The sequence below is a fragment of the Populus nigra genome, chromosome 10 (genome assembly GCF_951802175.1).
Source record: "Populus nigra chromosome 10, ddPopNigr1.1, whole genome shotgun sequence".
Classification (NCBI taxonomy): Eukaryota; Viridiplantae; Streptophyta; class Magnoliopsida; order Malpighiales; family Salicaceae; genus Populus; species Populus nigra.
The window spans coordinates 11,997,805-12,025,446 of NC_084861.1; the positions used below are offsets into that span (position 1 = coordinate 11,997,805).

The 27,642-nt window shown below is 36.0% G+C and overlaps 3 protein-coding genes and 1 pseudogene across 6 annotated transcripts; 3 read left to right on the forward strand and 1 right to left on the reverse strand.

Annotated features, from left to right (window-relative positions):
* Positions 1-406: 406 nt before the first annotated feature.
* On the reverse strand, positions 407-6,971 carry LOC133704091 (uncharacterized). 2 transcript variants are annotated; one of them, XM_062128833.1, is made up of 11 exons: positions 6,624-6,971; positions 5,703-5,745; positions 5,029-5,082; positions 4,385-4,448; positions 3,534-3,590; positions 3,214-3,320; positions 3,055-3,093; positions 2,513-2,598; positions 2,302-2,380; positions 1,398-1,445; positions 407-782 (listed from the first exon to the last, which is right to left on the reverse strand). In XM_062128833.1, the coding sequence occupies exons 1-11, from the start codon at positions 6,815-6,817 to the stop codon at positions 702-704; spliced, it is 852 nt and encodes a 283-aa protein (XP_061984817.1). In that variant the 5' UTR covers positions 6,818-6,971; the 3' UTR covers positions 407-701. The 2 variants fall into 2 exon arrangements, with proteins under 2 accessions (XP_061984817.1, XP_061984818.1); XM_062128834.1 differs by lacking the exon at positions 2,302-2,380 and having other exon boundaries at positions 692-782.
* Positions 6,972-9,964: 2,993 nt separating this feature from the next.
* Positions 9,965-14,676, forward strand: LOC133705894 (DEAD-box ATP-dependent RNA helicase 18). Its single transcript, XM_062131321.1, has 11 exons — positions 9,965-10,445; positions 10,912-11,148; positions 11,447-11,707; positions 11,857-11,936; positions 12,037-12,142; positions 12,254-12,367; positions 12,488-12,586; positions 12,725-12,814; positions 13,243-13,349; positions 13,508-13,651; positions 14,021-14,676. Exons 1-11 carry the CDS (start codon positions 10,176-10,178, stop codon positions 14,289-14,291), a joined length of 1,779 nt encoding a protein of 592 aa, XP_061987305.1. The 5' UTR covers positions 9,965-10,175; the 3' UTR covers positions 14,292-14,676.
* Positions 14,677-16,228: 1,552 nt separating this feature from the next.
* Positions 16,229-26,362, forward strand: LOC133704406 (uncharacterized). 3 transcript variants are annotated; one of them, XM_062129216.1, is made up of 6 exons: positions 16,230-18,138; positions 18,459-18,568; positions 18,844-18,955; positions 22,124-22,204; positions 24,468-24,552; positions 26,184-26,362. In XM_062129216.1, the coding sequence occupies exons 2-6, from the start codon at positions 18,566-18,568 to the stop codon at positions 26,200-26,202; spliced, it is 300 nt and encodes a 99-aa protein (XP_061985200.1). In that variant the 5' UTR covers positions 16,230-18,138; positions 18,459-18,565; the 3' UTR covers positions 26,203-26,362. The 3 variants fall into 3 exon arrangements, 2 of the variants coding, with proteins under 2 accessions (XP_061985200.1, XP_061985199.1); XM_062129215.1 differs by having other exon boundaries at positions 16,246-18,138; positions 18,459-18,955; XR_009844059.1 differs by lacking the exons at positions 24,468-24,552; positions 26,184-26,362 and having other exon boundaries at positions 16,229-18,138; positions 18,459-18,955; positions 21,988-22,500.
* Positions 26,334-27,061, forward strand: LOC133705317 (cytosolic endo-beta-N-acetylglucosaminidase 1-like; annotated as a pseudogene).
* Positions 27,062-27,642: the final 581 nt, after the last annotated feature.

Genomic DNA, 27,642 nt, shown 5'->3' on the forward strand with positions numbered 1-27,642 from the left:
GGAAAAGATTCATCACGTTTTTGAGAGGAAAAAAATGAAAAAATAAATACCATTGCAAATTTTGCTTCGGCAGGAGTGATCTAAGATTGGAGTGGGAAGGAATGTGCGCTTGGAGTAGGCAGAGTTTGAGGTGTAGCATTTTGGAGCACCTCATAATGGCTGAGAGGTTACTCATCAGGGCTATGAAAAAATTAGAATGCTTTGAAGAAAAAAAGGAAATTGCAGAATAGACCTCATTGAATTCGAGATACAGTGATAAACATTTGAATGCTATGAATGAGATAATAAAGAAAGGAAGGAACAGGCACATGAGGGCACTAAAGGTGTTAGTGGAATGTGGGGGTGCAATACAAAAATGCATAATCTAACATCAAAAAGGAAAGGAAAGAAACTTCAACACATCACATAAAAGAAAATGAATGATAATACTTGATATTGTCATGTCAAAGAGATTACAATCTATTGAATATCATCAATGAAAAAAAAAAGAGGAAATATGAAACCTGGATATTGTGGTGTAATCGTGAACAGGATGGTTGTGCAAAAGGATTTTCAAACCCTGCTTCAAGCATACACTTCAGACTTGACTACCAGCAGCTTTTCTAAAATGGAACCATCAGCATGGTCGGATTTACTTGCATGAGGTTCATACAGAAATTGGAGCCTCATCACCAAAAAATCGCAAATCAAGTCCCAGATCTTCAAAAGTTGACAGGAGAATAGGAGCTTCGATAACCTTCTGTAGGTCCTCTAAATCTCCGTACCAAAGATGCAAAAAAACTCTGCAAGTGAGAAGCAAAAAAATATAATATTGTTATATTGTTTTCAGATGTCTGTATTCAACATTTCTATAATTGGTAAACTAGCTAGCAGTTAGATCTTTCTGAGCAGCAATTATATACTGTGAACTATGTAAGCATCTACCATACGCTCACTTCAAAGTAGACCACCACCACACCAGACTTCAACTTCAGGAACTTTACAGCTGATTGTTTTGTTCTTTTCCAGTGAAACATTGGTGAACTTTAGAAACCATCTTTTAAGACAACCAAAATGTGTCAAAATCCCATAAATCATCTAACCACTTCTATTCATAGTTGGGTTAGTAAGTATCCCATGGGATCCATTCTAAAAAGAAATACCCCATGGAACCAAACATAAGACTTGGACAATTGAGAGAACTCTTTCTTTAGAGATATTTTCCACTCTAATTGTGCAAGAAAACTAGTTGAAACTAGGCATGAATTCTGTTCCTCCTCGGCCAAATTCTTTATGGAGAAAAATCAGCTAAAACATTTGCAAGATAGGTACATGATAGTAAGGTCAGCGGATAGTAAGGTCAGCGGATAGTAAGGCCACAGCACTAACCAAGGAAACACAGCACATAAAAGGAATACCTGTGTTCTGTGAGGTAGCCTGGTCCAGAAATCCAAGTTTGGAATCATCTGATGAAAGAAGGAAAACAAAATCAGTTAAATTCACAACTGCTTGTGTGACTGATTGGTTGCAGGAGGTTCATGTCATGAATGATGTCTTTCCTACAACAATGAACATGCTTTGCTATTTGCTTCTCATGCATTCGTTAGCTGTTTGGTGCTGAAAGAGAGGAAAAGAAATTTGGACACCAAGTAAAATTGAGACAATCCATCACCCCAAATCAAGCATGACAACCCTACTGCTACAAGAAAGAAATTTCTGCAGTCACACAAGAAACCCTAGAAAAGCAGAAGCATTTAGGAAATTGTACTAATACCCCCAGAATTACATCCTAATAGACTAAGATAGAATTGCATCATAAGGTAGAGACCAATTAACATAATCATAGCCAAAAAGAGGACAAAAGAAAAGGATAATCAAGGGAGAATGAGATAGAACTTTTGATGTCTGAATCCAGAAAGGTTTGATTTTACTTCTTATGTTAGCTTTACAAGTTCTAGCAGCTCAGATTTATATATAATAACATCTAGATCATGCCACCATCCTTTGGCCTACTGGGGAACAGAAGCCACTATATTGAAAAGCAAATTCAGGCTTGTTTAAAAAAATGTAGCAGCATTTGGCTAACAATATTGAAATCATATAATGATCATAGCCTAAGAAGATCTCACTAGATCTCGTATTAGCCCGCAATGAGGAACTCTTATCCCACAGCAGAGAAAATGTCAATCCCTAAAGTCAGATGATTTAAACCACCGTATAAGTTGTTTTACTGGGATGAAGTTACTAACTGGACAATATTGCTGCTAATAGCCATCTAAACAGTTCAGACAATCAGAATAACAGCTATGAGATGAAACATACATCTAACCCATGAACTCCAATGTAGAAATGTCGATAAACTGCACCCGCCAATAAATAACCTCCAAAAAGACAAAAGACACTGAAATTTATAAAAAAACAAAAACAAAAAAAGAATCAGATAAGCATAACAGCTTCTTCAAAACTCAAAGTGTCACCAAATGAATGGCATTCATAATAGGAGGAAAAAAGAAGAAGAAAAGGAAACCCTTACATGATCATCAAGGTACCAAACCAGCCCCATCCTTTTCCATGACCATTGATTGTGGCACAACCAGAAGGGTGCTGTAGCACTGCGGCCTGTCAGAAAGAGAAAATTAGAAGCCTGAAATACTGAAATGCACATTAAAGCATGTCCACCAACATTTTCAATGTCCGAAACGTAAAGTTGACTACACAGAAGAAAAATGACAGTGGGCGCCTTTACTAGTAACACAGGCTATGATATGACCAAAAGCTCCATATCCAGTAGATAAGCAAACAAGCAAAAGAAGTAATTTATAAGAGCCAGCAGATGGATTCTCTATAGATCTCAATTGTATGATTTACAGGATTCAGAGAAATAATGAAATAAGTACCAACATAAAGAGTAACACTTTAAGGCTACATAATTCTGGGCCTAGTCTGTATGCATAATAAGCATGTCATTCACAGCACATATCAGTTGCGTCTAACAATTCCCAGAGAACATTGTGTCACTAACTAATCATTAACCACAACCACTTTAAGTTATAAATGATTTATTCAGTAACTCACATAATCACAGGTCCCTAGTTTCTCCAATGAGTGTGGCCCCTGTGAAACAGAATTATAAATGAAGTCAAAGGGTGTAGATCAGGTATTAACAGCTCCAGGAAAATTAATGTAGTAGAATAAGAAAGTTTGGAGGGAAAGATTCAAGGAAAACTCCCTCACATGAACTCTATTTGAATCACAGATGACAGAGACAGAGAGTGAACAATTATGCTTTGATCCACTGCTTGTCATCTTAACAATCACACCCTTGTGGGGATTTTGATTATCTGCAACATTGATGCGTATAAGACAAAGCATTAGCAATAATTTAAAAAGGTAGACGTGAAATTAGGGGAAGGACTCTCATAAACCACAGGATCATAAAGGGCTAGCACACCCACGCTGCCATAACCAACCCATATTGGAGACCCACGCATAAAGAATTAAATAGATATATCATTTATATTATGTATAGAAAAAGGGAAAGATAATTATCTTACCAATAATGTTAGTGCTAGTGCTAGTGACTTTTCCAATAGTGGTGCATACATCATAGCCTGCAAACATGTCAGGATCTAATCATAACCTGGGTCTAGTTTAACATGTTTCAAGAATGGTTGTCTCTAAGACTAAAATAATAGAGCTAGGGAGACATTTCCTCGTCATTCTGATTTATTACATGGCAATATAATATTCAGACAGCTCAATTGAAATGGCAAAGAAACATTTTGGATAATGATGACAATATTACCTCTGTGATTGAAATTTATAATTAATTTTGAGGCTGTGACATGTCTAAATGAGTGATGAAAACTAGTTCAACAAGATTATTACTACTCGGTTGAAACAGATACAATGCTCTGCCAACATTAATGATGATGCACATGTCGTGTACATATAGCTATCTCATATTGTAACTTGTGAGAAATGATTTAGCTAAGAACATGATGCTCATTTAAGTCAAGAGGAAACAATACTATTTGTCTTCGTAGCATAGGGATGCAAATTCTTCACATTCCGAATTGAATTAACACCTTTTAGACCCGGTGCATTTGAATGTATAATATTAATTTACACTGACTAGTTACAAATAAGATGGCACTAAAAAGCCTTATCAGTTAATCTGACAAATGACACATTAGATAAGGATCTGCACTATTTACAAAACCATGTTTTTTAAAAAAACTGAGTTAATCATGCTTAATGCTTATTTTCAAAACAGACTCGGATATTGGGGAAACCTGATATTTGAAAAGAAAAACTTTAAAGTACATCAGTAGGGTTTAGGTATAAATGCAAGTATGGTGCAACTAAAATATCAAACATATATAAACTCTTTAACATTGTTTACCTTCAATATTCCTTGCCATGAGAGCACTGCATTCCATGCCACAACGCGATGCCCCCCCGCAGTCCTGCAGTAACCAAAAGACAGTAAAATAAAAAAACCTTTTGTAACTCTGATGGTAAATAGAATATCTGCTTCTTGGCTAACAGGGTACATAATTGAGCATATTAGCAGGCATCCTAAAAATAAAAGATTGAAAGAGATCACATGGAATCTGATGGTTCTCCACCCAATTCTTCATTGATGAAAAATGCCAGCAAACTTCTGCTGCAGCGGATGAACAAATGCCACCTGACTGTAATGAGATGTTTCAACAATCCACTGGAACATCTCTATATGGTCTACCTAGAGAGCATATCACATGTTCTCTAAACCAATCTTGTAGACAATGATTTTATCCTTAAAGGTAGATAGACAAGATAACCATGCAGTGACAACTCCAATTCCATATGACAACAATATGCCAAACTAAATGAAGATGAATCAGATGCATACAATGGGAATGTTTGACTTGTGCTGGTTCTGAGTCCATCTCGTGCCAATGCCTTAACAATATTCCTTTGACGATTCATCATCGAGAACTTCCACCTCCCAGATATATATATATATAAAAAAAACTATAATTAATCTTGATGAGAGGAATTTACCAGGCATTCAACACATCTAGGGGGGTCATGATTAAAAATCATTCCATCACAGAGCTGCTCCATGAAACCAAGAAGAAAAAATCAATGGAAAATCAACTGGAATAATTCAGCTATAATTTCATGTAGAGGGATCATTACTGAAAAAAAATAGAAAATTAATAGCAAATCGTCCTGTTCAAGTTCAACACCTCTAACCATAGCATTGGTTTCAATTTTTCATCGGATCGAGTATATTGTTGAATTTCAATCTACAAGATTTTGACTCCATACAAAATACCAGCTCTCAAACAGTGGAAATAATTCAGAATCAAGATTGCTATTGCAAGAAAAGGTTCATAAAAGAACCTTAATGAATATGCAGCGTTTGCGGCATGGAACCATATTTCTGTGTTTTCTAATTAGGTAATAAATTGTTGAACTTGAATCAGCAAGATCTTGTTTCCGAATTTAAAAGGTATCAACTTTATAATTTGCAAGTCAGATTCATAAATAACAATCCTGGAATGTGATTATTCTTTACATGATATTGTGGAAGTTCTAATGTGGAGTTAGCTAAGTGCGTGTTTGTTTTTGAGGTTGCACCGCATCTGATAAACAGGTAAGCATACTGCTTACACAAATAACAAAGATCACTTAGAAAACGAGTAAATAAAGTGTAACCTGATGGAGCCAACCTGAAACCAGAGCACAGTCTCGTTCACTGCTGCCTTATAAAACCTATATCAGTCACACCAACCAAAAAAGAATAGAAGTTATAGATCTCCATCAGAATCCATCCCTATTTGATAAAATCAGGATTCCCTGAATCTTGCAATACATGTGACATGGTCCAGCAATGATTCTATGCTGGATTTGATATGGAAAAAGCATACACACACATGTATACAGATCGATTTTTAATGTTTGCTATGTTCATTTCTGATAAACCCTTCACATAAATTAAATATAAATCAAACATTCCAAGTTTATTATTCTCATTCTTGGCCTTAAACAACAGCTCAATTTAACTAAGTCTCCCTTCCACGCTCATAAAAAATTCATTGGACCCACTTTGCTCTCTCCTTATTCTGTCCATGGATAAAATCACTTCTTGTACCAGCAAATTCAAAGTCTACATGAATACATGATGAAATCATATCACATGGCTGTCTTTCAATTTATCATCACATAAGTGGCACCTTCACTTCCTTATGGCTGCAACTTTACTTTTTATCCAGTCATTTGTCGTGTTTCCACGTTTCCTACATACATCTCCGCAGTATTGTCTCCTACTAGCCTAGTTCTACTCAATTAAAAATCCCACTAAGGCTCGACTCTTGCCACTTTCTATTACTACATCATCAAAATTTTAAACCAAGGGTATAGAAGTGATAATGTAAAGAAAACAAGATCATTATTTCACCTAATTTACATTATTATTATGCCGAGCTATTTTAACGCAAAATTAAGCAATACAACAGTATCTAGTTGAACAGTGAGCCGGGAATGCCATCAAAGTGAAGCAAGCACAGAAAGGTGAAAACAGAAGCAATAAGAGAAAATTCAATGAAGATAGGAAAAACCCAGATCAAGAAAGAGAGAGAGTAAATGAATACCCATCTTCGCTCAGGACACCGTGAGGGAAATTCGGGAGCGGAGAAACCAAGTTGAAGCTATAAACCTTGTCTCTAACAACGAAACTAAGCTCGCAGACTGCAGAGACTGGGTCGAGAGACCCAACTCGGTGTAGAATGGCAATGATTAGAAAGTAGTATCTCAAAGAATTGAAGAAACTTATGGTTATTTTCATTTCTCTCTTCTTTTCCTGCTTTGCTTTTTAATGCTGTTGAGGTACGGCAGGGAAGAGCAGCGAGAAATTGCCAAAAAAGAGAGCGATAGAAGCGCGCAAGGATCCTTCCCCGTTTCCTGAGTCGCAGTCGATCCTGGCTAGCAGGGAAAATCTGTCTGTCTGTCGTTGTTGTTGTCAATTAATTCATGGAAATGGGTCAAAGCCCAGGTTGGAAACAGAGGGCAACGTGGGCCCAAATTTAAAGTAATCCAGACCTCAAAAAGGCCAGGAATTCTAGCCCAGTCCTTATATTTTTATGTCTCAGAGCTGAAACTTATCTAGTGTTTACGATAAGTTAAAACTCGCGATTCAGCTCAGAAATGTTTTTATCTCGAAATTGATTTCAGCTCACCTCGAGCTTGGGTAATTATTCTTTTGGAAAACTAACTGGAACGACTGGTCGTTAAATTTCCTCCTTTCATTTCAAGAAGAGGTCATCAGAATAATATCTTCTCTGAATTCATTTATTAGGATACAATAACCTCTAATTGGAAAAGGAAGTATAATTTTAATACGTGGAATCATGTTCAGGAATATCTTATGTACATGTAAAGTGAAGCACCCCGACTACTCAAGGGCCTTGAATGCATTAATTTTGAAATTAATGGTTTTGGTTTTTTCAATAAAAAAATACTGATAATTTTAATTATTTATTGATTGGATGAGATGAAATCTTAAACAGTTAAATCAAAACTAACAATCCAGAAATTCCTTGTATACTGTATTGTCACTAACCTTAAAGAATTACAGTGCTCTACTGGTTTCGATAATCAGATCCCATCCGGTCACCTGTTTTTCTTTATTCTTCTTGTTTTTTTTTAAACTTTGGGCTATTTGAAAATATGGTAGCTTTTTGTTTGTTAAAGTATTTTTTACTCAAATATATATCAAAATAATATTATTGTTTTAGAATTTAGTTTTGACATCGACATATAAAAACGATAAAAAAATACTAAAAGAAATAATTTAAAGCAAAAAAAATCAGATTTTAACAAAAAATAAGTTAAAACTCAATCTCAAACACCCCTTAAATCTTAGCTTTGCACTTGATAGGCCGCTCGAGTGTCATGGACCGACCTAATTTTTTCAATGTAGGAAAAAAAGATGTTAGGATGATGCAAGCATTTCTATATTAAAAAAAAAAAAGACTAAACTTGGGTTATTGACTCGGTTGAATTTAATAAGCTCGGTTGATATATAAAGATAAGTAAAAAAAATACAATAACAATAAATAAACTGAAGAAAATACCAACAAAAAAAGGTAAAAAAATCTTGACTCGCGCTTATTGGGATTAGCACGCCAAATACATAACTTGATCGTGATATCGGATTAACCATGTTAAAAACAAATTGAATAAGATCATAAAGTTCAATTGTCAAATAATCTAATGTTAAAGGATAAAATTAAAAAAAAAACTAAAAAAAAACTTATGTTAAACAAGGTTAACTTGCTAACCTCGTGATTATGAGCAATAGATTGGAATAATCCTGTAAAAATAAAAACAAGAAAGAAAACACAATGATCAATTCTCGATCAATTGAATGTCGAACTAAGACAAGAATATTTTTTTAAAAAATCAAATGTTGAGAGATCTTATCTAATAATGAAACAAAAAATAAATGTGAACGCAATAACTTCGTAAAGAGTGTGCGCGTGCGCGTGCGCGTATATATATATATATATATATATATATATATATATATATATCAAATCTCAAGTTTTAGCAAACAAAATATTATGATCCTAGCTTTCTCGAGTCAGCATATAAATTTTGCAATTTAATTGTGATATTGGGATAACCTTGATGAAGATAAGTTAAATAAAACTATAAACCTTAATTGTCAAACAACTTAATGTTGTTAGGTGAGATAACTTATATCATTTTTAAAATAAGTAAAAAATCCAATAGAAAGCAAATAACAAATATTAATTGATCCCAATCTCCAATTAACTAGACGCTGGATGATGAAACAAAAAAAAAAACTTGAATATATAAAAAGAAAAAAAACAAGCAAAACAACAATCCTTTAAATCATAGACATGAATTTAATTGAAAAGCTCAATTATCAACTAATTTAATATTGAAGGATAAGATCGAAACAAAAAATAAAAAATTTTTCAAAGTAAAAAAATAACAATTAAAAGAACAATGATCGAATATGATAGGAGAAAAATTAAAAGATGATGAAAACATAAAAAAAATATATTGAATAAAATAAATAGCAATCAAAATAGCAAAGACCAAACTTGTAAGGTTTAAAAAATTAGAAGAGGATGAAAAAAAACATTTCAATTTTATAATTCTTTTCAAGTAAAATAAATAACAATCAAAACAACATGGACCAAACATAGACAAAAAACAATTTGAAAGATTGTCATGAAAAAATGAAGGGTTGGACACCGAAATCGAGGGGGAAAGAAAAGAAGGGAAAATAGTAAAGGTCGTCGTCACTAAACTGGAGGTTTATCAGCCACATGTGCGCACCTAAGAATGGAGGCGTCGCCAAGACAAATCGAACGCTGTCTAGAAAGCCATCGTTTGAGCATCAAGCGATGTTGCGCAAGCTATTCAATGACACTCGTGACTTCTACACATTAGCGCGCGTGTTGCACATGCTAATCATTTTTTATTTTAAATAATATTTAATATTTATTAAAACACAAAATTAGTCATCAATCTACTTGATTATAATAAAAAAACCAAGTTGAGAATGCAAAAAAAAAACCCTGGACTCAAGCCTAATAATTTTTTTTTGTTATTTTAAAGGTAATTTAATAATTTAACAGTGCTTAAATAAAACAAAGAATTCCTATATAAGTTTAATACTTTTTAGCTTTTAAGAATAATTTTACTGTACTAAAAGATACAAGAAAAATGATATATCCAAATCAATTCAATAATTACTAGTAATTAATGTGAAAAAGATAATACTGTCCCTGATAACAAATTAGTTAATTTTATCTGACAATGGTAAAATAGTCATCCAATGCACAATGCAATGAATCCAAGGCTAGAGTAATTTGCTGCTTCCTTTTTTTTTTTTTTCTAAATGCAGCATCCGTGCTCGCAAGCAACGCTTAACAAGCCTGTACAAAAGACTGGGCCAGGCTTTCGTTCCTTTGGTGTCATGGAGCTAACCTAAGTGCTGCAAAAGAATAAGAAAGCGTAAGAAACGTTGCTTTTCTCTTTGGAGAATTATATACTTCTCCATTCAACTATCCTTGAAAAACGTTTCTGTTAATTCCAGACACACGAGCAACAAAAGCCGCAACATAGATTTTGGGAATCAAAGAAGCGGCGGTACCTGAAACCCTACAATGGACACCACCGAATCACCGAACCCAAACAGAGCATTAACAAACACCCGCTTCTCCGATTTAAAGCCTTCAATATCCGAGCCAGTTCTCGAAGCCTTAACCAATTCTGGGTTCGACTACTGCACACCGGTTCAAGCCGCTACTATCCCTTTACTATGCAGCTACAAAGACGTAGCAGTTGACGCCGCCACTGGATCCGGAAAAACTCTAGCTTTTGTTGTACCTCTCGTCGAAATTCTTCGCCGATCCTCTTCTCCCAAACCTCACCAGGTGATTGCTTTCTTCTCTATTTTTTATGCGTTCTGTTCGACTGCTGAAAACTGGGAGCGAGCGAAGGAAAGTTAGTGTCTTTTGTTGTTTGAATTGAAAATTGGTGATTCTCGGGTCCAGTTTAGGTTCAGTGTTCAAGTTGCTTAATTTAATAGACTGGTGTAGTTTTGGTCTGTTTTAGTTGCGTGACTATTTGTAATTTGGTTGAATCAGCATTTGAATTGTTGAAAAATAAGCTGTTCACCTTTTCTTTGATTTTCTTAACCCTGCCTAGTTGCTGAGATAATTTGAAAAATGAGAAGAGAATTTTAATGCTTTTAGCTGTTTGGATATTGAAGGTGGAAAATTTTAACTACAGTGACTTTTGGGAGTTTGTATCATAGTTGCTTCCTTGCATTTGTTTTTAATTTTGGTTCTGTAGCTTAATAATTAAGCTGATAATCTCAGTGCTTTACGTGGTTAACAGGTGATGGGAATAATTATTTCTCCTACAAGGGAGTTATCGTCGCAAATATATAATGTTGCACAACCCTTTATTGCAACCTTATCAAATTTTAAGTCCATGCTACTTGTTGGAGGCATGGATGTAAAAGCTGACGTGAAGATGATAGAGGAGGAAGGGGCTAATTTGTTGATAGGAACACCTGGGAGGCTGTATGATATAATGGATCGTGTGGATGTCTTGGACTTTAGAAACCTCGAGGTAGTGATTTTTAACCACTTGATGAGGTTGAGGCTTCTTATACCCTCTTGCCTGTTATGTTTCATATGTTATCATTCTCTAGGAATGCAAAGCATTTACCTTGATTATTTCTTTATAAAGAAAACATGACCACTGAATCAGGGACATCTGATAAAATGTTGCATGCCTTTTTAAGAAGTTTATTGAGATAACCATGTTCTGAATTGCGAATTATGGAGATTGTGAACAAGGATGATTTGTGGTGCACAACAAAAGCAATCATGAAGATTACTGGTAAATTTGTCCATTGGTTGAACAGGTTTTGATTTTAGATGAGGCTGATAGGCTATTGGATATGGGATTCCAGAAGCAGCTAAACTCCATTATATCTCGCTTACCCAAGCTTCGTAGAACTGGCCTTTTCTCAGCTACTCAAACTGAGGCTGTTGAAGAGCTATCCAAAGCTGGACTGAGGAATCCTGTGAAGGTTGAAGTTCGAGCTGAAACAAAATCATTAAATAACTCAGTGTCTGGTCAACAATTAGCACCTTCCAAAACACCATCAGGCCTTCTACTTGAGGTATATTGTATGTTGTGTTATGCTAATTCTACATGGCATTAATTTGCCATTCAACCTGGGTTATCCCTTACATGTTAATGGAGAATAGTTCTTGGTCAATATTTGTCTTTAGTGGAGTCAATATGTTAACTTATCTTTTCTTTCTGTAGTATCTGGAATGTGAAGCAGATAAGAAACCGTCTCAGCTTGTTGATCTCCTTCTTAAGAACAAATCTAAAAAATTTATCATGTAAGTTGTGTTCTATATTGTAAAAGGATGGCAAAGCAATCTACATTGTTAAGGTCTGATGAGATATCATTTGTTACAAAATTTTTTCCATAATCTGCAGATACTTCATGACGTGTGCTTGTGTCGATTACTGGGGGGTTGTTCTTCCACGTCTCACTGTATTGAACGGCTTCTCTCTGATATCTCTTCATGGGAAGATGAAGCAGGTAAAAATTCAAAGATGAGCAGAGGTTGTTGGTGAAGAAATCTCCAGCAGATCGCCATGTGTTCCGACATTTTCATATTTTTTTCTTTTTCTTTTTTTTTATGCCTGACAGACAGCAAGAGAGAAAGCATTGACTTCATTTACATCTCTCACAAGTGGCATTCTTCTGTGCACCGATGTTGCTGCACGTGGACTTGACATTCCCGGTGTGGACTGTATAGTGCAGGTAGTGCAGTAACTATCCACACTCTGCAGCGTTGTAACTTTATGAAGAGAATGTTACTTTTAATTTTTTATTTCTAAGGTTAATTGATAGTTGAAATATTTTTTTCATTTAATCTTGCAGTACGACCCCCCTCAAGACCCAAATGTCTTTGTTCATAGAGTTGGTCGAACTGCTCGGTTGGGTAGACAAGGAAGTTCCATTGTTTTTCTGTTGCCAAAGGTGTAGCTTATCACTTCTGCATTGAAGCAATTTTTATTAGCTCTTAAATATGTTATTCTGAATTCTTTTTGTTCATGTTATTTTCTATCTATTGCTTCCACTTACAACAAAAGTGATCAATGTAGTCACTTCTTGCAGGAGGAAGCTTATGTGGAATTCCTGCGCATAAGAAGGGTTCCTCTTCTGGAAAGGAAATGTGCAGATGACGCACCAGATGTTGTTCCTCAGGTGACCTCAATTTTTTCCAAGCAGTAACTTAGAAGACGATGATAGAGCAAAAAACCTGATTAGGTTCACAATGCTATTAGCATAACTAACCTTGATGCCATGAAGCACTATGGTCAATCCTGAATGACCATTTTCTCTTATGGTGCATGTATCATTGTCAAGCTTATTTGGATTTGATTGCCAGCACTACACACTGAAATAATTTGTGATTAATTATGGTACTCAATTCTGCTAGTTGTGTCACATGTTGAGATGATTTTTTGCCCACATGTTTCAAAGGTTAACATCTTCACTGCTATTATTGTTATATTCTAACCACCGGCTTGCTTTCTAGATACTGTATCTAGCATATTTCATAGTTTTCTTTTCTGCTATGCCCTTCTATTTTTGGTCATTGATCCAATATTTCTGGTCGTTACCTGTTTCAGATACGATCTGCTGCTAAAAAGGACCGTGATGTCATGGAGAAAGGACTGAGAGCATTTGTTTCGTACATTCGTGCATATAAAGAACACCACTGCTCTTACATTTTCAGGTTAATAATCATGCTTCATGCTGTTCCTAACCTACTGCCCCCCAACCCACAAAAAAACATAACCCCTAACTGGATAAGACCATCTTTAGGTTTCCCATCCTAGAACCTTTACTTCTGTTGGACTGTAACTGGGTTTACCTTATATTTGTATTTTACAGGTGGAAAGAACTTGAAGTTGGGAAGTTGGGCATGGGATATGGCTTATTACAGCTCCCATCAATGCCAGAGGTAAAGCACCACTCACTTTCAACCAAGGATTTCACTCCAGTTGACGACCTCAATTTAGAGGAGATCAAGTACAAGTAAGAGTTCTTCACTATGCCTTGCTACCACGTTAATTGTGAAGAAGGGACTGTTTGTTATGTAGCAGCAATTACAATACCAGTGTATGAGCACTCATGACTAGACATATTAGACCTGAAATTGTTGAACGTTCTCATCCCTAGTCTGATTTATTATTTGTTTCATATTATTCTGTCATAGTTCTGCAGCTTCAAAAATTGGTTTGTCCCCTCACTTGAGCTTTACCTGTATTTACACGAATCGTTAAGGCTCGAACTCCTTATCCCATGCATATCTCGTCCAGTGTCCACATGGACATGGTGTCATAAAACTTCATCTTCTTGTTTTCTTATAGTGACCGAGTGCTAATAGCCTATAATTGTGATTAGGGATAAATCTCGTCAGAAACAAAGACGGAAAAATTTGCAAGCCAAGAAAGAAGCACGGCAGCAAGAATCAAAACCCCAAAAGGTAAGCAAGACCCCTAGTGCTGCAGCTACTGTCATGAGAAAGAAAACTGCTAAACAGAGACGAGCTGCCCAGACAGTTGAGGATGAAGAAGAGTTGGCTCGGGAATATCGTTTATTGAAAAAACTGAAGAAGGGGACAATTGATGAAAGTGAATTTGAAAAGTTGACAGGAACCGATGAACTACTTTGAAGTGCATGATTTGCAGATAGCTATCCTGTGAATTTACATGAATGGATTGTCTCCTGCGACCTTAATATGGGCTTTAAAGTTGAGGAACCAACTTAAAACTCTTCTTACCCACTGGCAAAGACATCTGAAGCTTGCCCCGAAGACTAAAATTCAGCAAATGCTGCAAAGTTTTGATGCAGAGAAACTTCACATCCGATAGAGCGACCTCCGATTCCCTCCTAGTTTTTGGGTTTGCATGAGTGATTCAAGTGGTTGCTTCTGTTGCCATTTTTTTTGTTCTCTCCTTACCTGTATGTTGATGTTAGTGGTTGTCAGTGTACGCTTTTGATGTTGATATTAGTACGAATTCAAATTGGAAATACATCAGTGGTAAAAGGCTTTGATACGAGAGATGCACTTGCTTGAACCGCATGCAACCGAAAATATTATTAAAAACAACTCAAGTTTCGCTCTCCATCTGAGCAGATCCCATCTCGTGGTTCCTAACCATGTGATGACATAAACTTTCAGGTCACAAGAGCAGGCGTGCATAAAAAAGAAGCATGGTAGACTTAATTTGGAGCAATCTCCTTTAATTGTATGCTAGTCTGTGTACTATCTGAAGCCGAAGTCTTCAACCCTTCCCGCGGAAAAACCCAGAAACCACAGATATTGACTACTAACGATAAAACACAAGGACTAGCGACACTGAAAACACCAATCAAGAACTTGAATACAAGCATGCATTCAATGATAAAATCGAATACAACCCATCAATTTCTTGTACAGCGTTATTATATTGCATATCCTTTCTCCATCACCATCTCTGATATTTCTATGATACAATCCAATGGAACATGTTAATTTACCTATTACGAGAGAGAAATGCGAATACATGGTAAGACCTAGAGAAAATCACCAAATCTTTATTTTCTGCAAGGACCCCTGTAAAATAATAATAATAATAAAATGCATCATTTCTTCCGCAGGATCCTTGCCCCTGATGTATACAGTATCAGCATTGATTATATCAAATATTTTTAGCAGTAACCATTTACCTATAAACTATCCTTTAAAGAAGTATGGAGCATGGACATCCTCAAGTCTGTTTCCTTATTTTGCCGTATTTGTTGTGTAACAATGAACGTGAAGCACATGTCCACACGTGCTTTCAAGTCTTTCAAAATAGTCGCACCAAAATCCGCACCAACGGCAAAAAACGGCAAAACAAAGTAATACTACACAAGACTTTCTATCAGAGAATCAGGTTAGTCTGATTACACTTGATTCTCTGATCAAGTTAATGGAAGAACTTCCTGCCAAAATCTTATATTACAATCACCATTGTCAATCCTTGGATTCAATACATGTAAAAACTGCCAAATCCCGAATCTCTTCTTGCAATCTCCTCCTCCTAAGTCCTAACCATGTCTGGATCAAATGAACATCAGTCCTCTACCGTGGACCCTCCTCCTCCTAAGTAAATAACTTCAAGTGCTTTCACTACCGTTTTAACGGATGTTACGTTCCTGTTGAGATTTCTGTTGAGTTTGGAGACAATAAAGACACATCAAGTTGGAAAGGAAGGGAAGAATTCAGTGCTACTAATTAGGCTGGGGGATTTCATGACTGAAAATTAGGGGAAGATTTTCTGATAGTTGGTTGGGAGAAATCATGGTTGAAAATGAAATGTGTGCTCCCCCATTTTCAGCTATAGATACTGGCCATCAGTAAGAGCAAGATAGAGCCGGCAGAAGTAGCTTGAAGCAGCAAGCAAGGCAGAGAGATAGAAAGAAATGTGAGGCGACTATATAAAATGAGAGTTGAGTTGAAGTGTTCCTCCTCCTCATTTCTCCCCTCGTTTACTGTAGATTGTAGTTTTCTCTCTATTTAATGAAATTGGCTGCTCTGTTAACATAGATAGTTGCCAGACATTGTGTTCTGACATCAATTAGTCCTAACAATAGCTTCTACTTTTTTTTTCCTTCAGAGTAAGTCAAAATTTCTCTCCTTTTCGAAGTAACAACTTGGAAAACGAAATACCGGGGAGTATTGCTCGACCAGAAAAGGATACTCGTAAAAGAACATGCCTTTGCGTTACCAGAGCATAACCTCTCTCATAATTCTTTATTTTATTTGTGCTAACGTCTCAAACCGCAATCCAGAATCTTAAAAGCCCATCACTACTTGCGATACATGAAGTTTCCTGGTAGTAACAATAAACAAAGCATTTGCTTGTAAGTAGAAAATAGATTTTCACTCCTTTTAGATTCCCTCCGAAACCATACCAATGACCATAACACACCATAATGATGATGAAAAAAATACTCCAAAACATAAACTAAAACTATATAAAGAGATTACTTCCTACTGTCTTGTCTCTCAAAACAAACTGGCAGATGAGCAAGTGCTTATATCTCTCCTTCCGTCCTTCGTGCCTACATCAACCGCCAAACCCTAGTCACTCTGCAATTTCCTTTCTCTAATACTAAAAAATATGAAATCCAATGACCCCCCCGCAAGATCAAGAATCCTCCACCATTGATCACACTCCTCCATTCCAATCTCATACCCAATCAAAACCTTTGAAGAGCTTGAAACTCGTTCTTAGTTTGAATCTTTTCACTGCCCATTTAACAAATCTTATGTTCCTTTAAAACCCAAGTCTTAGCCAAATAGGCCTAGGCTTCTTGTTCGCCATGATATGCAAGGAGGTTATGTGAATGACAAGTGGGTTCAAGGAGGGACTAATCCTGATGCTTATGCTACTTGGCATTGGTATTTGATTGATGTTTTCGTTTACTTCTCTCATAGTTTGGTTACCTTGCCTCCTCCTTGCTGGACTAATACTGCTCACAGACGTGGTGTACTTCAAATTTCTTATTTATGTCTTTGCAGTTCTTGAGCTGGAATGTTTATATATATATATATATAAGTTAATTTAGTATTAGAACTAGTTTAGTTGTTGAATTTAGCGAATTGTTATTGATTTTTGGATAATTATACGTCAGGAGATTCTTTTTAAATTTTTTTGGAATTGCCCAGGAGGCTGGTTTGCGTTGGCGGGGCAGGCGACAGAGCTAGCTAGTTGCAGAGGTGAAGGCCTCCGAGTATAAATTATGGCCATTTTGGAGTTTACGAGTGAAAAGTTTTTTTCTTTTTGGATTATTTTGAATGGGCAGGAAGCTGATTTGGTAGTGAAGTTGTGAGTTCTGGTTCTTTTGTAGTTTACCAAAGTCTTTTCCTTTTCAGTTTGTATTGATGTTTGAAAATGAAGAAAGATTTGGTGCAATAATGTCACATATGGTAGGCTTTTGCATTGGTTATCAATAGTTCAAATCTTCTAAATAACATATTTAGTTGATTTTAAAAAATGGCTGGTTCAATGGTAGTGTACGTTATTGGTATAACCTTTGCCGGGAAAATGTAGACTTTTTTGCTTTGAGTGCCAAGTTCAGAGCTTGTTCGTAGAAGATTTTTGCATTTAACTCACAGAGATCAGAATTTGGTGTATCCGAGATTCAATTTTTACTCTCATGGAAAAAGAATTCGGTTGAAATTGAAAAAGAAACCACTTGTTTTCTGTGGCAGTCCAGGCATTATGGTAGTGGTTTCCTTGGGTGTATTTTTTTTTTGTAACCTATATTATTCCCACTTGATGCATTGTTACAAGTGACTGGCTGGAGATATTGATGCATTCGATGTTATTCCCTGTGCCTGTTGATGGAAGGTGTTTGGGACTTTCATAACAGAATGGGATGAAGGAAAACTTGTCCGCAATAAATTGCTTGCAACAATGAAGTCTGCTCGGATGAATGCTGAGCGATTGGCGGAGCTTGCTGTTGATTTGGGCTTTGATGGATGGCTGGTATGTAGTTTGTTAAATTTTCCTATGTTAAAGAATTTGCAACATGTCATTTCAATCACTTTCTGGATGTGCGTGAAAATACTACTTAATTAGTGCAGTCCTCAATATAAAGCCTCTTTCTTTGACAATTACTGCCAGAGAAATTTGCAATTTTCTTTCAATCTTTGATACTGTCGTGTATGATACAAAGAAATATGTTAAATATTTGAAGCGACAAAGAATGCTTTTCCGGAAGAAGAGCGGAAAGGAGTTTGGATGTGTTTTTCTTTCTATTTTGTTTGCTGTGGGTATTCAGTTGCGGTGGCAATTGCTCATTGCAGATTAATATGGAGGTTAATTTGCACAAGCAGCAAATTCTTAATCTTGAAGAATTCGTGAGCCATCTAACCCATACAATGCATTCCTTGATGCCTGAATCTTTGGTCATATGGTGAGTATTAAAAGTGCCACATTCTACCTGTCTATCCTGAATTTTCTTTTGTATTGCTTGTTACAAATTATGCAGCTATGACAGTGTCATAACCACTGAATATATTTGGTGGTAAGATCAACTGAATGAAAATAATAAATGTTTCTTTGATATATGTGATGGCATATTTGTAAACTACACATGGAAGGTACCAGATTATCTTGTTCTCTTCCATATAGAGTTAATTTTGTTGTTCCATTTCTTCATGTGTGCAAATTTAATCATTTTCTGAGCAGAGTAACTATCCAGATCTTTCAGCTGCTGTGGCTGGAAATAGAAAGTTTGATGTCTACATGGGAATGGATGTATTTGGAAGGAAAACTTTTGGTGGTGGACAATGGAACGTTGGTATCATTCCAATCATTTAGACATGTTAATCTTAATTACAAGCTCTATTGTATGATGTAGTTTCGGTTTCATCATTTTGATCAGATTAAGTCCGTGTCGAAGATATTCCACAAAGTTATTTTGTTCATTGCACATGCATTTTCTTTTTCTTATTCTTTTTTGTCCAAATGCAATGAATATGCCATTAGTTAACAAGCATGGTATCCACCCATATATTTTGCTTGTGAATATTCTGGTTCAGTTTCTGGAACTAACATCTAGTTTAAAAGGTGAAAGTCAGTGATGATCTCACTATTTTTTTAAAGCAAAGAAAAATGTTAAAATCTGATTTACTTCATTTAAAGGATCATGACTATCTTCTATTCTTTTAGTGGGGTGGAAGCTCTGTTATTGATTCATTTAGTGGTTTTGTTTGTCTGGGGTTATAGGGAGTGGAACTCTAGAATCTTTTAGAACTTTTTTTTTAACCAACTGTTGTAGGGAGAACATTTTTCTTGACCACTTTATTATGTTCTATTTCTGGGACTTTTAGAGGATTTCCTTACTTAAAACTTAACAGGGCCAGAATGCTCTTTATTTTGATCTTTTAGTTCGCTTTCTTTGTTTATTTTTTTGGGTGTTCGAGGGGGGTGTCTTCCTCTCTAGCAGCTCTTCATTTTTTTTAAATGCTCTTTGGTGTTGATTTTACAATTTGCTATCTCAAATCTTGTCAGTTTTATTGCTGCATTGTTGTGGTAAATCGTAATGTCTCAAGTATCCACTTAAAGAAAAAGAAAGGGCATTATGCATTGTACATGCACTTGTTAATGTGCAGAACTTAGGGAATTTATTTTGCTTAAAAACAAGACTTTTGGAGCAAATACTGGAGATTCAGCCTTTAAGACATGGACAGTTTTTTGCATATACAAAAACTAATTAGACAAGTTCAGTTCTCAAGGAGTTTGTTCTTCTTGTTGCACATGATGTCCTGGTCCTAATTCTGGCTAGTAGGCAAATAGTCGGTTCTTGATAGTGTAGCTACTAGCAGGTGAAAATGGTGAAAACTCGAAACTAAACTTGCATGAGACCTTGAACAAATTTTTCCAGCAGAACCTGGTTCCTTAAAAGTGCCAGGAGTTTGTTAAGCATCCAAATGATCCCTCTTCGCACAGGCTCTCCTCATCATGCACCAGGAAATTACGTGGATAAATCCTTAAAGGTGGCCTCGTGAGGATGGAATGATTCTGGGCCTGTAGGGAGGATCAATGTCATAACACAATTGTAGATCGTATTCACCTAGGTCGGGGGAACTACAAGATCAACCAGTTAGGTCACACCTCCTTCCAATTGAAACAATTGGATATCTGTCCTTGTATCGAAAATGATATTGTGGACTTGTAGCTTTCTTGATGCTTCCTGCTAGGAATGGTACCAGTTCTGGTCACATATGACTCTTATATTTAGGCTGAGTTGAGCCATATATGCTGTACATTTGATAGGAGTTGGCTCTCGTTTCTTTCAGGAAATCATATCATAGCTCTCATGGGTGAATTAATATGATCTATGGCAATACATATAGTGGATGGTGATTTGGAGGAGTTTTCCTTGTTGAATCTTCCTTTCTTTTCATCCATAATGGTCATATCCTTTTGTGCCAAAAACAAAGGAGTGGTGAAGGAATGTTCAAATCATAAAATATAAACTCCCTTTTCTTACTAGGCATGTTGTGAGATCATTTGTACATAAAGGATGGCATTTAGTTGTTAACTTTGTCATTTCTGTACTCTAAGTTGTGGATATAGTTTATTAATATTTGTTAAATTTACATGTTTAAACTTACATGGGGTACTATGGCTACTTCTTAATGAAGTATGGTGGTAACTGTGATATCAGACAAATGTCGTAGTTGACGTAATAAAGAAGGCTAATGTGTCAGCTGCCATATTTGCTCCTGGATGTTTATATGAGACAAAGCAACCGCCTGATTTTCAGACTGCTCGAAATTGATAATCCTGTTGTCTCTTTTTGCAAAATTTCATGAATTAACAATGTTTTGTCTCTGATATGGCTGTATGCTATACTGCTTCAACTTCTGGTGCTTCCTTAGCCTTCTAGGTCTCCTGCAAAACTTGTCTAGATTATGAGCAGTGTTTCCTAATACCTGACACAAATCAGCATCAATTTTTCATTAGAGAGGTTTAGATGCTCTGTAATTTTTATATTGTTTTCTGGATAACGAAAGAATATGATGCGCTTTGTGCAATGCTTTCTGATGCTGGCTGTTTTGAATATTGCAACTTAAGATTCTCTTAATGCCTTTCTCCTCTCTAGTTGCATGAATGAACTCAATAAGGTCAAAAAATATCATTTTGTATCCCTACCTTTTGATATGGTTACTCTTTTCAGAGAAATTTTATATTAAATTATATGTGCATGCAGCTAAAATAACGCTTTTTTCTTAGAATTCATGATCTTGTTCCCCTGATTTGTGTAAATTTGTTCTTTTCCATTGAAACTGATATCATCTGTTGTTTGCTATGAACTAAAAGTTTTTCCAGATTGCCTAGATTCATTAAATGGCACTCTTTATTCCTTGTTACTTTTCTTCTTGAAAGTCAATTTTTATGCGGGCGTGAATTTTGCATATTCAAGGTTAAACGTGGTCTACTCTTTAAATCTCAACACAATTTTCTTTTTCATGAGTTCGATTGTGATGTAATTTGGTGTTTGGAGTTGGTGGGAACTTGTTGCTGAATCACGGGGAAGAGTGAACAATTATCCTAAGTTACTACCATTTCACTTAAATTTTGATCAGGATGCAACTACATCCTACTCTTTACACTGATTTTCCTGAAAGCTGGAATGGATAATTCTTGAAATGATTTAGTTGCATTTCTATAGATCATTGGTGATACATAGCCTTGTTGCATTCAGCTTTCAGACTGCAGCAGAAAGCATTCAATAAAATAGCTTAAATCCAGATAAGAATTGTATGTTGTGTTTTATCTCTGCAAGTGAGAGCCAGTGATAGGATTCCTTTTCTCTTGATGCAGTTTCTACGTTGTCCTTGAGTAACCATGTGATTCCGCTACTTGTTGGGACTGATCATTGTCTGAATGTCGTTCATGATCTTCGCAAGTGTAAACGTCAAGCATCCTTCCAAGCACTGACAAACTTGATATTGTTCAGGGTCAAGGCTATCGTGTTTCTGTCAAGGGCAACCAGCTAACAGATGCTCCTTGGAACAACATGTCTTGCCAAGGCTTTCAGGTGTGCACCAAAAGAGCTGCTATTAATTTCTTTTAGTATGGCTTGATGGTTTGACATGTTTTGTTTTTCAATATATTTCTTGGAACTGCGAGTTTTCCCCCCCCTTTCACCATTTGATTTCATTTTTTATGAAATGGATGGTGTTTTGGAGACACTTCCAACTGTCTCCAAAGTGCATATGGGGAAACTTTGGATATTCCATGACAGATGTGGTCACACTTGTTCTCTGCTCTCATGTATTTTACTAACAATATCAAATGCTCAACATTCAATGAAGATTGTTTATTCTCACAAAACATTATGACCCTGACGTTATTATTAAGACTAAATTATCTGAAATTACACTGAACTTTGATCAAACTAAACTTAGCCGCTGAGCTTTATTTATTTTTATTTTTTTATTCGAGTGAAATGAACTATTTTTTGTTAAAAACAGGCCTTTTCATCCAGGTTTTCATCCCTACGTTAATTTTTTGTTTTCAAATCACATGTTTTCATGAACCATGTTATGTTTCAAAACCATGATCTGCAATCAAAATTAACAGAAAGACCTAGTTTTTATCAAAAAAATAGTTTGAGGTACTCAAATAAAAAAAACTTAAAAGTTGAAGAGTTAAGTTCAGTTTGACCCGAAGTTCAAGCTAATTTTAGCCTATTATTAACTCACAATTTATTATCCTTTCTGAGTTCAACCTGCATGGAAGGGAATTTAGTGCAGTTTCAGTGAATTCACATGAGTAGTATTTTTATCATATTCTCTTTTAACACAAGAAATAACCTACGATTCTAATCAGGAGGTATGAAATATTTGCACTCTCTCTCTCTCTCGTTGATAGAATAGAGAAATTTATGTAGAGGCAGAAGAATGCAGGTAGATAGGACAAGAATCCTCCTAGAGGAGGAAAACGAAGCAATTAGAAACTAGACAAGAGGGCTTTTCATCTCTCTCCATGTCCGCTAAGGAAACTCACATGAAAAGCCTTTAGTAAAGAACCAAAGGAAGCTAAAAGCACTACTGTATCCCAAAGCAATAAGAAGGGTAATTTTTGTTCTGGAATTGCGTTCCCGAAAAATACACTGTACCATAGCAAACAAAGCACACCTCCGCAACGCTTGCCCCACTTTTGAACTACCAAAGCCTGCTAACCCAGTGAAAAACATCTCCCCCATGGCACAAGTGCACATTTTCCAAACAAATACTAGATTCTAGCTTTTATTTGGGAACAGTGAGTTCAATCTTGTCACTCATATAGCTTCCCCTTGAAGCTAATCATTGTCCTGTTTATCTTCATAAGGTTTTGCTCTTGCCCTATCCCCGTTTGGCCTTGCTGTCCTTATAAGCTAAGCAGTTTTTCATGCAACTTTTAAGAGTAGAAGTGTTTGGTAAAGAAGCTTAAATTGATTATAAGAGAAGCTGGTCTTCCCCCTACTTTTTTCTTACAACCAGCTAATAGGGGTGCTTTACTCATAAGCACAACAGGGCCAACCAGACCCTATGAGTGTGATGGAGGTGGAGAGGTATAATTGGTCAATACATTTGGCAAAATTTAGTTTTCTGTGTTCCATCTGAAATATTCCAGTACCTGCAATTAACTGATCAGCCATCACTGGCATCGTTGTATGATGTCTTGTTTTCTTATCTATCATAATTGGCAGACTTGTCTTGAGTTTATTGACGAGCCGATTCCAGATGCTATTCAAATTCATTATTGAGTAAGCTTTCGTGCTTTTGATATCTTTTATTTACTCGACATTAATAGTGTTGATTTAGCATATATAAATACCTTCATGGACACTAGTCAAATAACACCCCCCCCCCCCCCCCCCCCGCGCGCGCGCTCACCAAAAAAACAATAATCACGAACTGCTTTATAAACATCTCATTTTGCAATTTCCTTCCTGATCTTGAATATCAAAGATAACCAATCTGCGGCGTGCCTTAATATTGAAGAAAAAATGGTTCTTCTTTTATTGCTCTGTGGGCCTAGCATCATTAAACCATATCTGTGGATGGTAGCATCCCGAGCCTTGACAAGTGGATGCTTCTGGTTTATGCTAGCTCTTTCAGTCTTCCACAGACTTAATCATGATAACGACATCAGAGCATGCTTGTATCTTTCCTCGTATCTTTCCTCGTTTCGAGATTGGTGGCTTTTTGCTAGCTTACGTAGCCCCACAACATGACATTGGTACGGCATTCCTTAATTGCTCTCATTTTGATTTCGGCTTGTTGATTGTCACTTTTCTTACCTGATATTTGCAGATGATAGCAACGCTCCTTTCTCAGCAAGGCTCTCTTTCAAGGGGAGCTTCTTTTGGACAACCTACCTCTCCACCTTGCATACTCTGTAAGCTTTCTTATTTGGTTCAAGTTTGATGACACAGAAAGTATTCCATACAATGCTTACTTATTCCGTAACAAAATGGCAAGCCCCTGTTTCATGTCCATCCTGTAAATGAACTCAACTGCCTTCAATTTGAAATGATAATTGATGCGAACCTTGTGATTGTGATCATTGATCATTTGATCACACAACTCACAATTAAGATTGTGATATGATTTCAGAAAATCAAAATAGATTTGATAGGAGTGTGATACAATGAAAATTTGTTCCAAGACACCAGCACTATTGGAATAAAGTTGAATGACGCCACGAAGTCAGTTAATCTTCAATAAGTTAGATTCAATTCGTTCAAGAACAAAAAAAATACAAAAATCTCTCTTACACGTTAAAACTGAAAAGTTCAGAAGTGTTATTCATCAAACGTCCGAAATTTAGGCTTACATGTGCTTAAATAGTTCTAAGAAATTAATCCTAATGGATTTACTATTATGAGCTGAATTGGTCCACTTACAAAAACTAACCCAAAATCTTTACTAGTAAGTTAAAGCCTTGATCCAAATAAGCCTTGGATCCTAACTGAAAACAAAGTATTAATTAAGCCCAAACAAGCATTGGACTATAGCTAAAAAAATAAAAATAAAGCTATTAAGTCCTAAATCTTTATCTCCCGTGAGAAGAGAAAAGGAAAGAAAACATTGTAGGTCTGATACAAAACTTATTTATAGTTTATAATGCTGCTAAATAATCCTAGGAACTAAAGGAGAAGTTACCGTTTCTTTGGTTTTCAAGTTAGAATAGAATTTTGATTTCAGCCTCGAATTTATTCTTTTGGAAGAAAAAGGATGCTCTCTTTAATGCTCATCTTTGTCACTTCTTGATATCCTTCCAATACTAGAAAATACAATTAAATTGCTGAATTATTCTTTTTGCACAACAAGGAAACTTTGTTGCCACGTGTGTTTTGTAAATCAGTTTGAATTCCTTTGTTTTTTTTGTTGTGTTTTCTCCTCATATGACAAGGAAATAAAATAAAAATAATAAATTCTAATATTTAAAGAAAATAATTAATTTTCTCATACATAATAGGAAATCCAAAAATAGTTAGGAATCCACTAAACACATAAAAACATTACATAACAAGGCTGGCCGAAACTGATACAAAATTGACAACCTTGTTGTCGAAACTTAATAGCCCAAATAAAGTGGATTGGGTCTTTCTTGCATATGAATTAAATGTACTAAGATCTCTTCTTGATGCTTTAAAGGATTTCTAAGTTTAATCTTGACCGAAATTTACACAACCAGTCCATTCAATACCTTCACTTTAGACCTTGTGATGGGTCTGTTTGGAACATGTAATAAGTTCTTGGTATTCGTGGGTTGATCTAGATCAATCATGCTAGATGTAAAATAATAATTTGAAATAGAAATACTGTGAATGTACAGTTATTAAGAATAATATAAGCATAGATTAGAAATATATTGAACAAGGTGGTGTGTGTATATGTTCCCGTTTCTCTAGATAAACAGAGTTCCCTGTTGTTTGAAGACTGAAATTTGAGATACATTATGCAAACAGAAATTAAAACTGATAAAATAATTACATGTTTTTCATCCACTTCCATCTGGTTCAGGTGTGGCCACCTCAAGTAATGCACATGAAATCAAAGGGGGGACTCGCAGCTGTAATGAATGAGAGAATAAGAGCACTTGTTGCACCATCAGAATTGCACGGATTGTTTCACAAATTCAGTGGAGTGATTATGCCACATCAAGCTAGCAAAATGGCTTCAGAATGGATCATACATGGGGTACTGTCGCCATGGATGGGCACGTATTAACAGAAATCCATGCTGCGTGCTACAGGACAAAGTCTACACATACTGAATTGCAATCAGAATTCGGCTTAGATAACCAAGATACAGCTCTAGATCCCAGTCCTGCAGAGTATTTTGCAGTGCTTGGTCACTTCACATTTAAAAAACTTTCAGAGAACTTATTTTTTCCTCCATCAACTGCATGGCTAACCGAGAGTCAATATGTTAAGTATAACTCGATTTCTCAGGGATTTAAAGCTGCCAGTTTGAAAATCACTTCGAAACTGAAAGATGGAAATGATTTTCTATTCTCAAAGTACAATATCTATGTAGAGAAACTAGCAAAACAAGTTGAGGAAAATGCAACTGGAAAACTAGAGAGTATCTTGGGACGGCACGTGTTCAAGGGTTTTATATGTCTGGCCTTTCTATTCCCTGTCATGTCGGCAGTCTCAAATTCATTATCCAAGTCTGTGCTGCTGATGGAACCTGCCTGGAGCTGGAGGATTCTCCATATATGCTACTAGATGTTGGAGGTCAGTAAATTTTGTTGCCTCGATTTGCTTTTCCATTTGTATCAGTAATTCGGTATTATTCCTCGAGGAATCGCAAATAGCACTGCTTATGTCTGGCTGGTGTTGTATAGCGTCAATAAACATGATTAAAATGATTTACGATAAACTTTTTCCTTGCAACACTATGTGCTTTGAAAGATGTAGTGATCGTAAATTGTTTTTAAATTTCTAAACTGGTCTGATGTGCCTTTCCTTTTTCTTGTGCTCTGTAGGAGATCAAGTAGATCAAAATAAATAAATAAATAAAAGGACTACCACATAAAATTACATGAATATGAAAATCCCTATTTCACCCACTGACATGCAACTACTAATTAATAAAGCCCAATTTTCCCTAACTGAATAACCGACTTTCTCTTTCTGGGAGTTAAAGATGGAGGTCTAGCTAGGGATAGGAAGATTATTTGATGTCTTAGGTGACAGCCCATTAATTTCACTAGCTGGCATGCTAGCCAGCTTCCTTCCTATATTGTGTAGAACAGATAAACAAGCAGCCAAATAATGCACTGTAGAGAACAGAAAAAGAAGAGGTATGCCATGTCAGACTTTCGAGCAGCATCTTTGATAACGAAAGAAATAGCCTACATTACTCCCGAAAAAAAATAGTGGAACTAGGTGAGTGACCCAGATTACAATTAAATGGTAGGAGAGTGCAAGTTGGCATGTGAAGGAATACACATGCTTGAGTAAAAACTGGACGG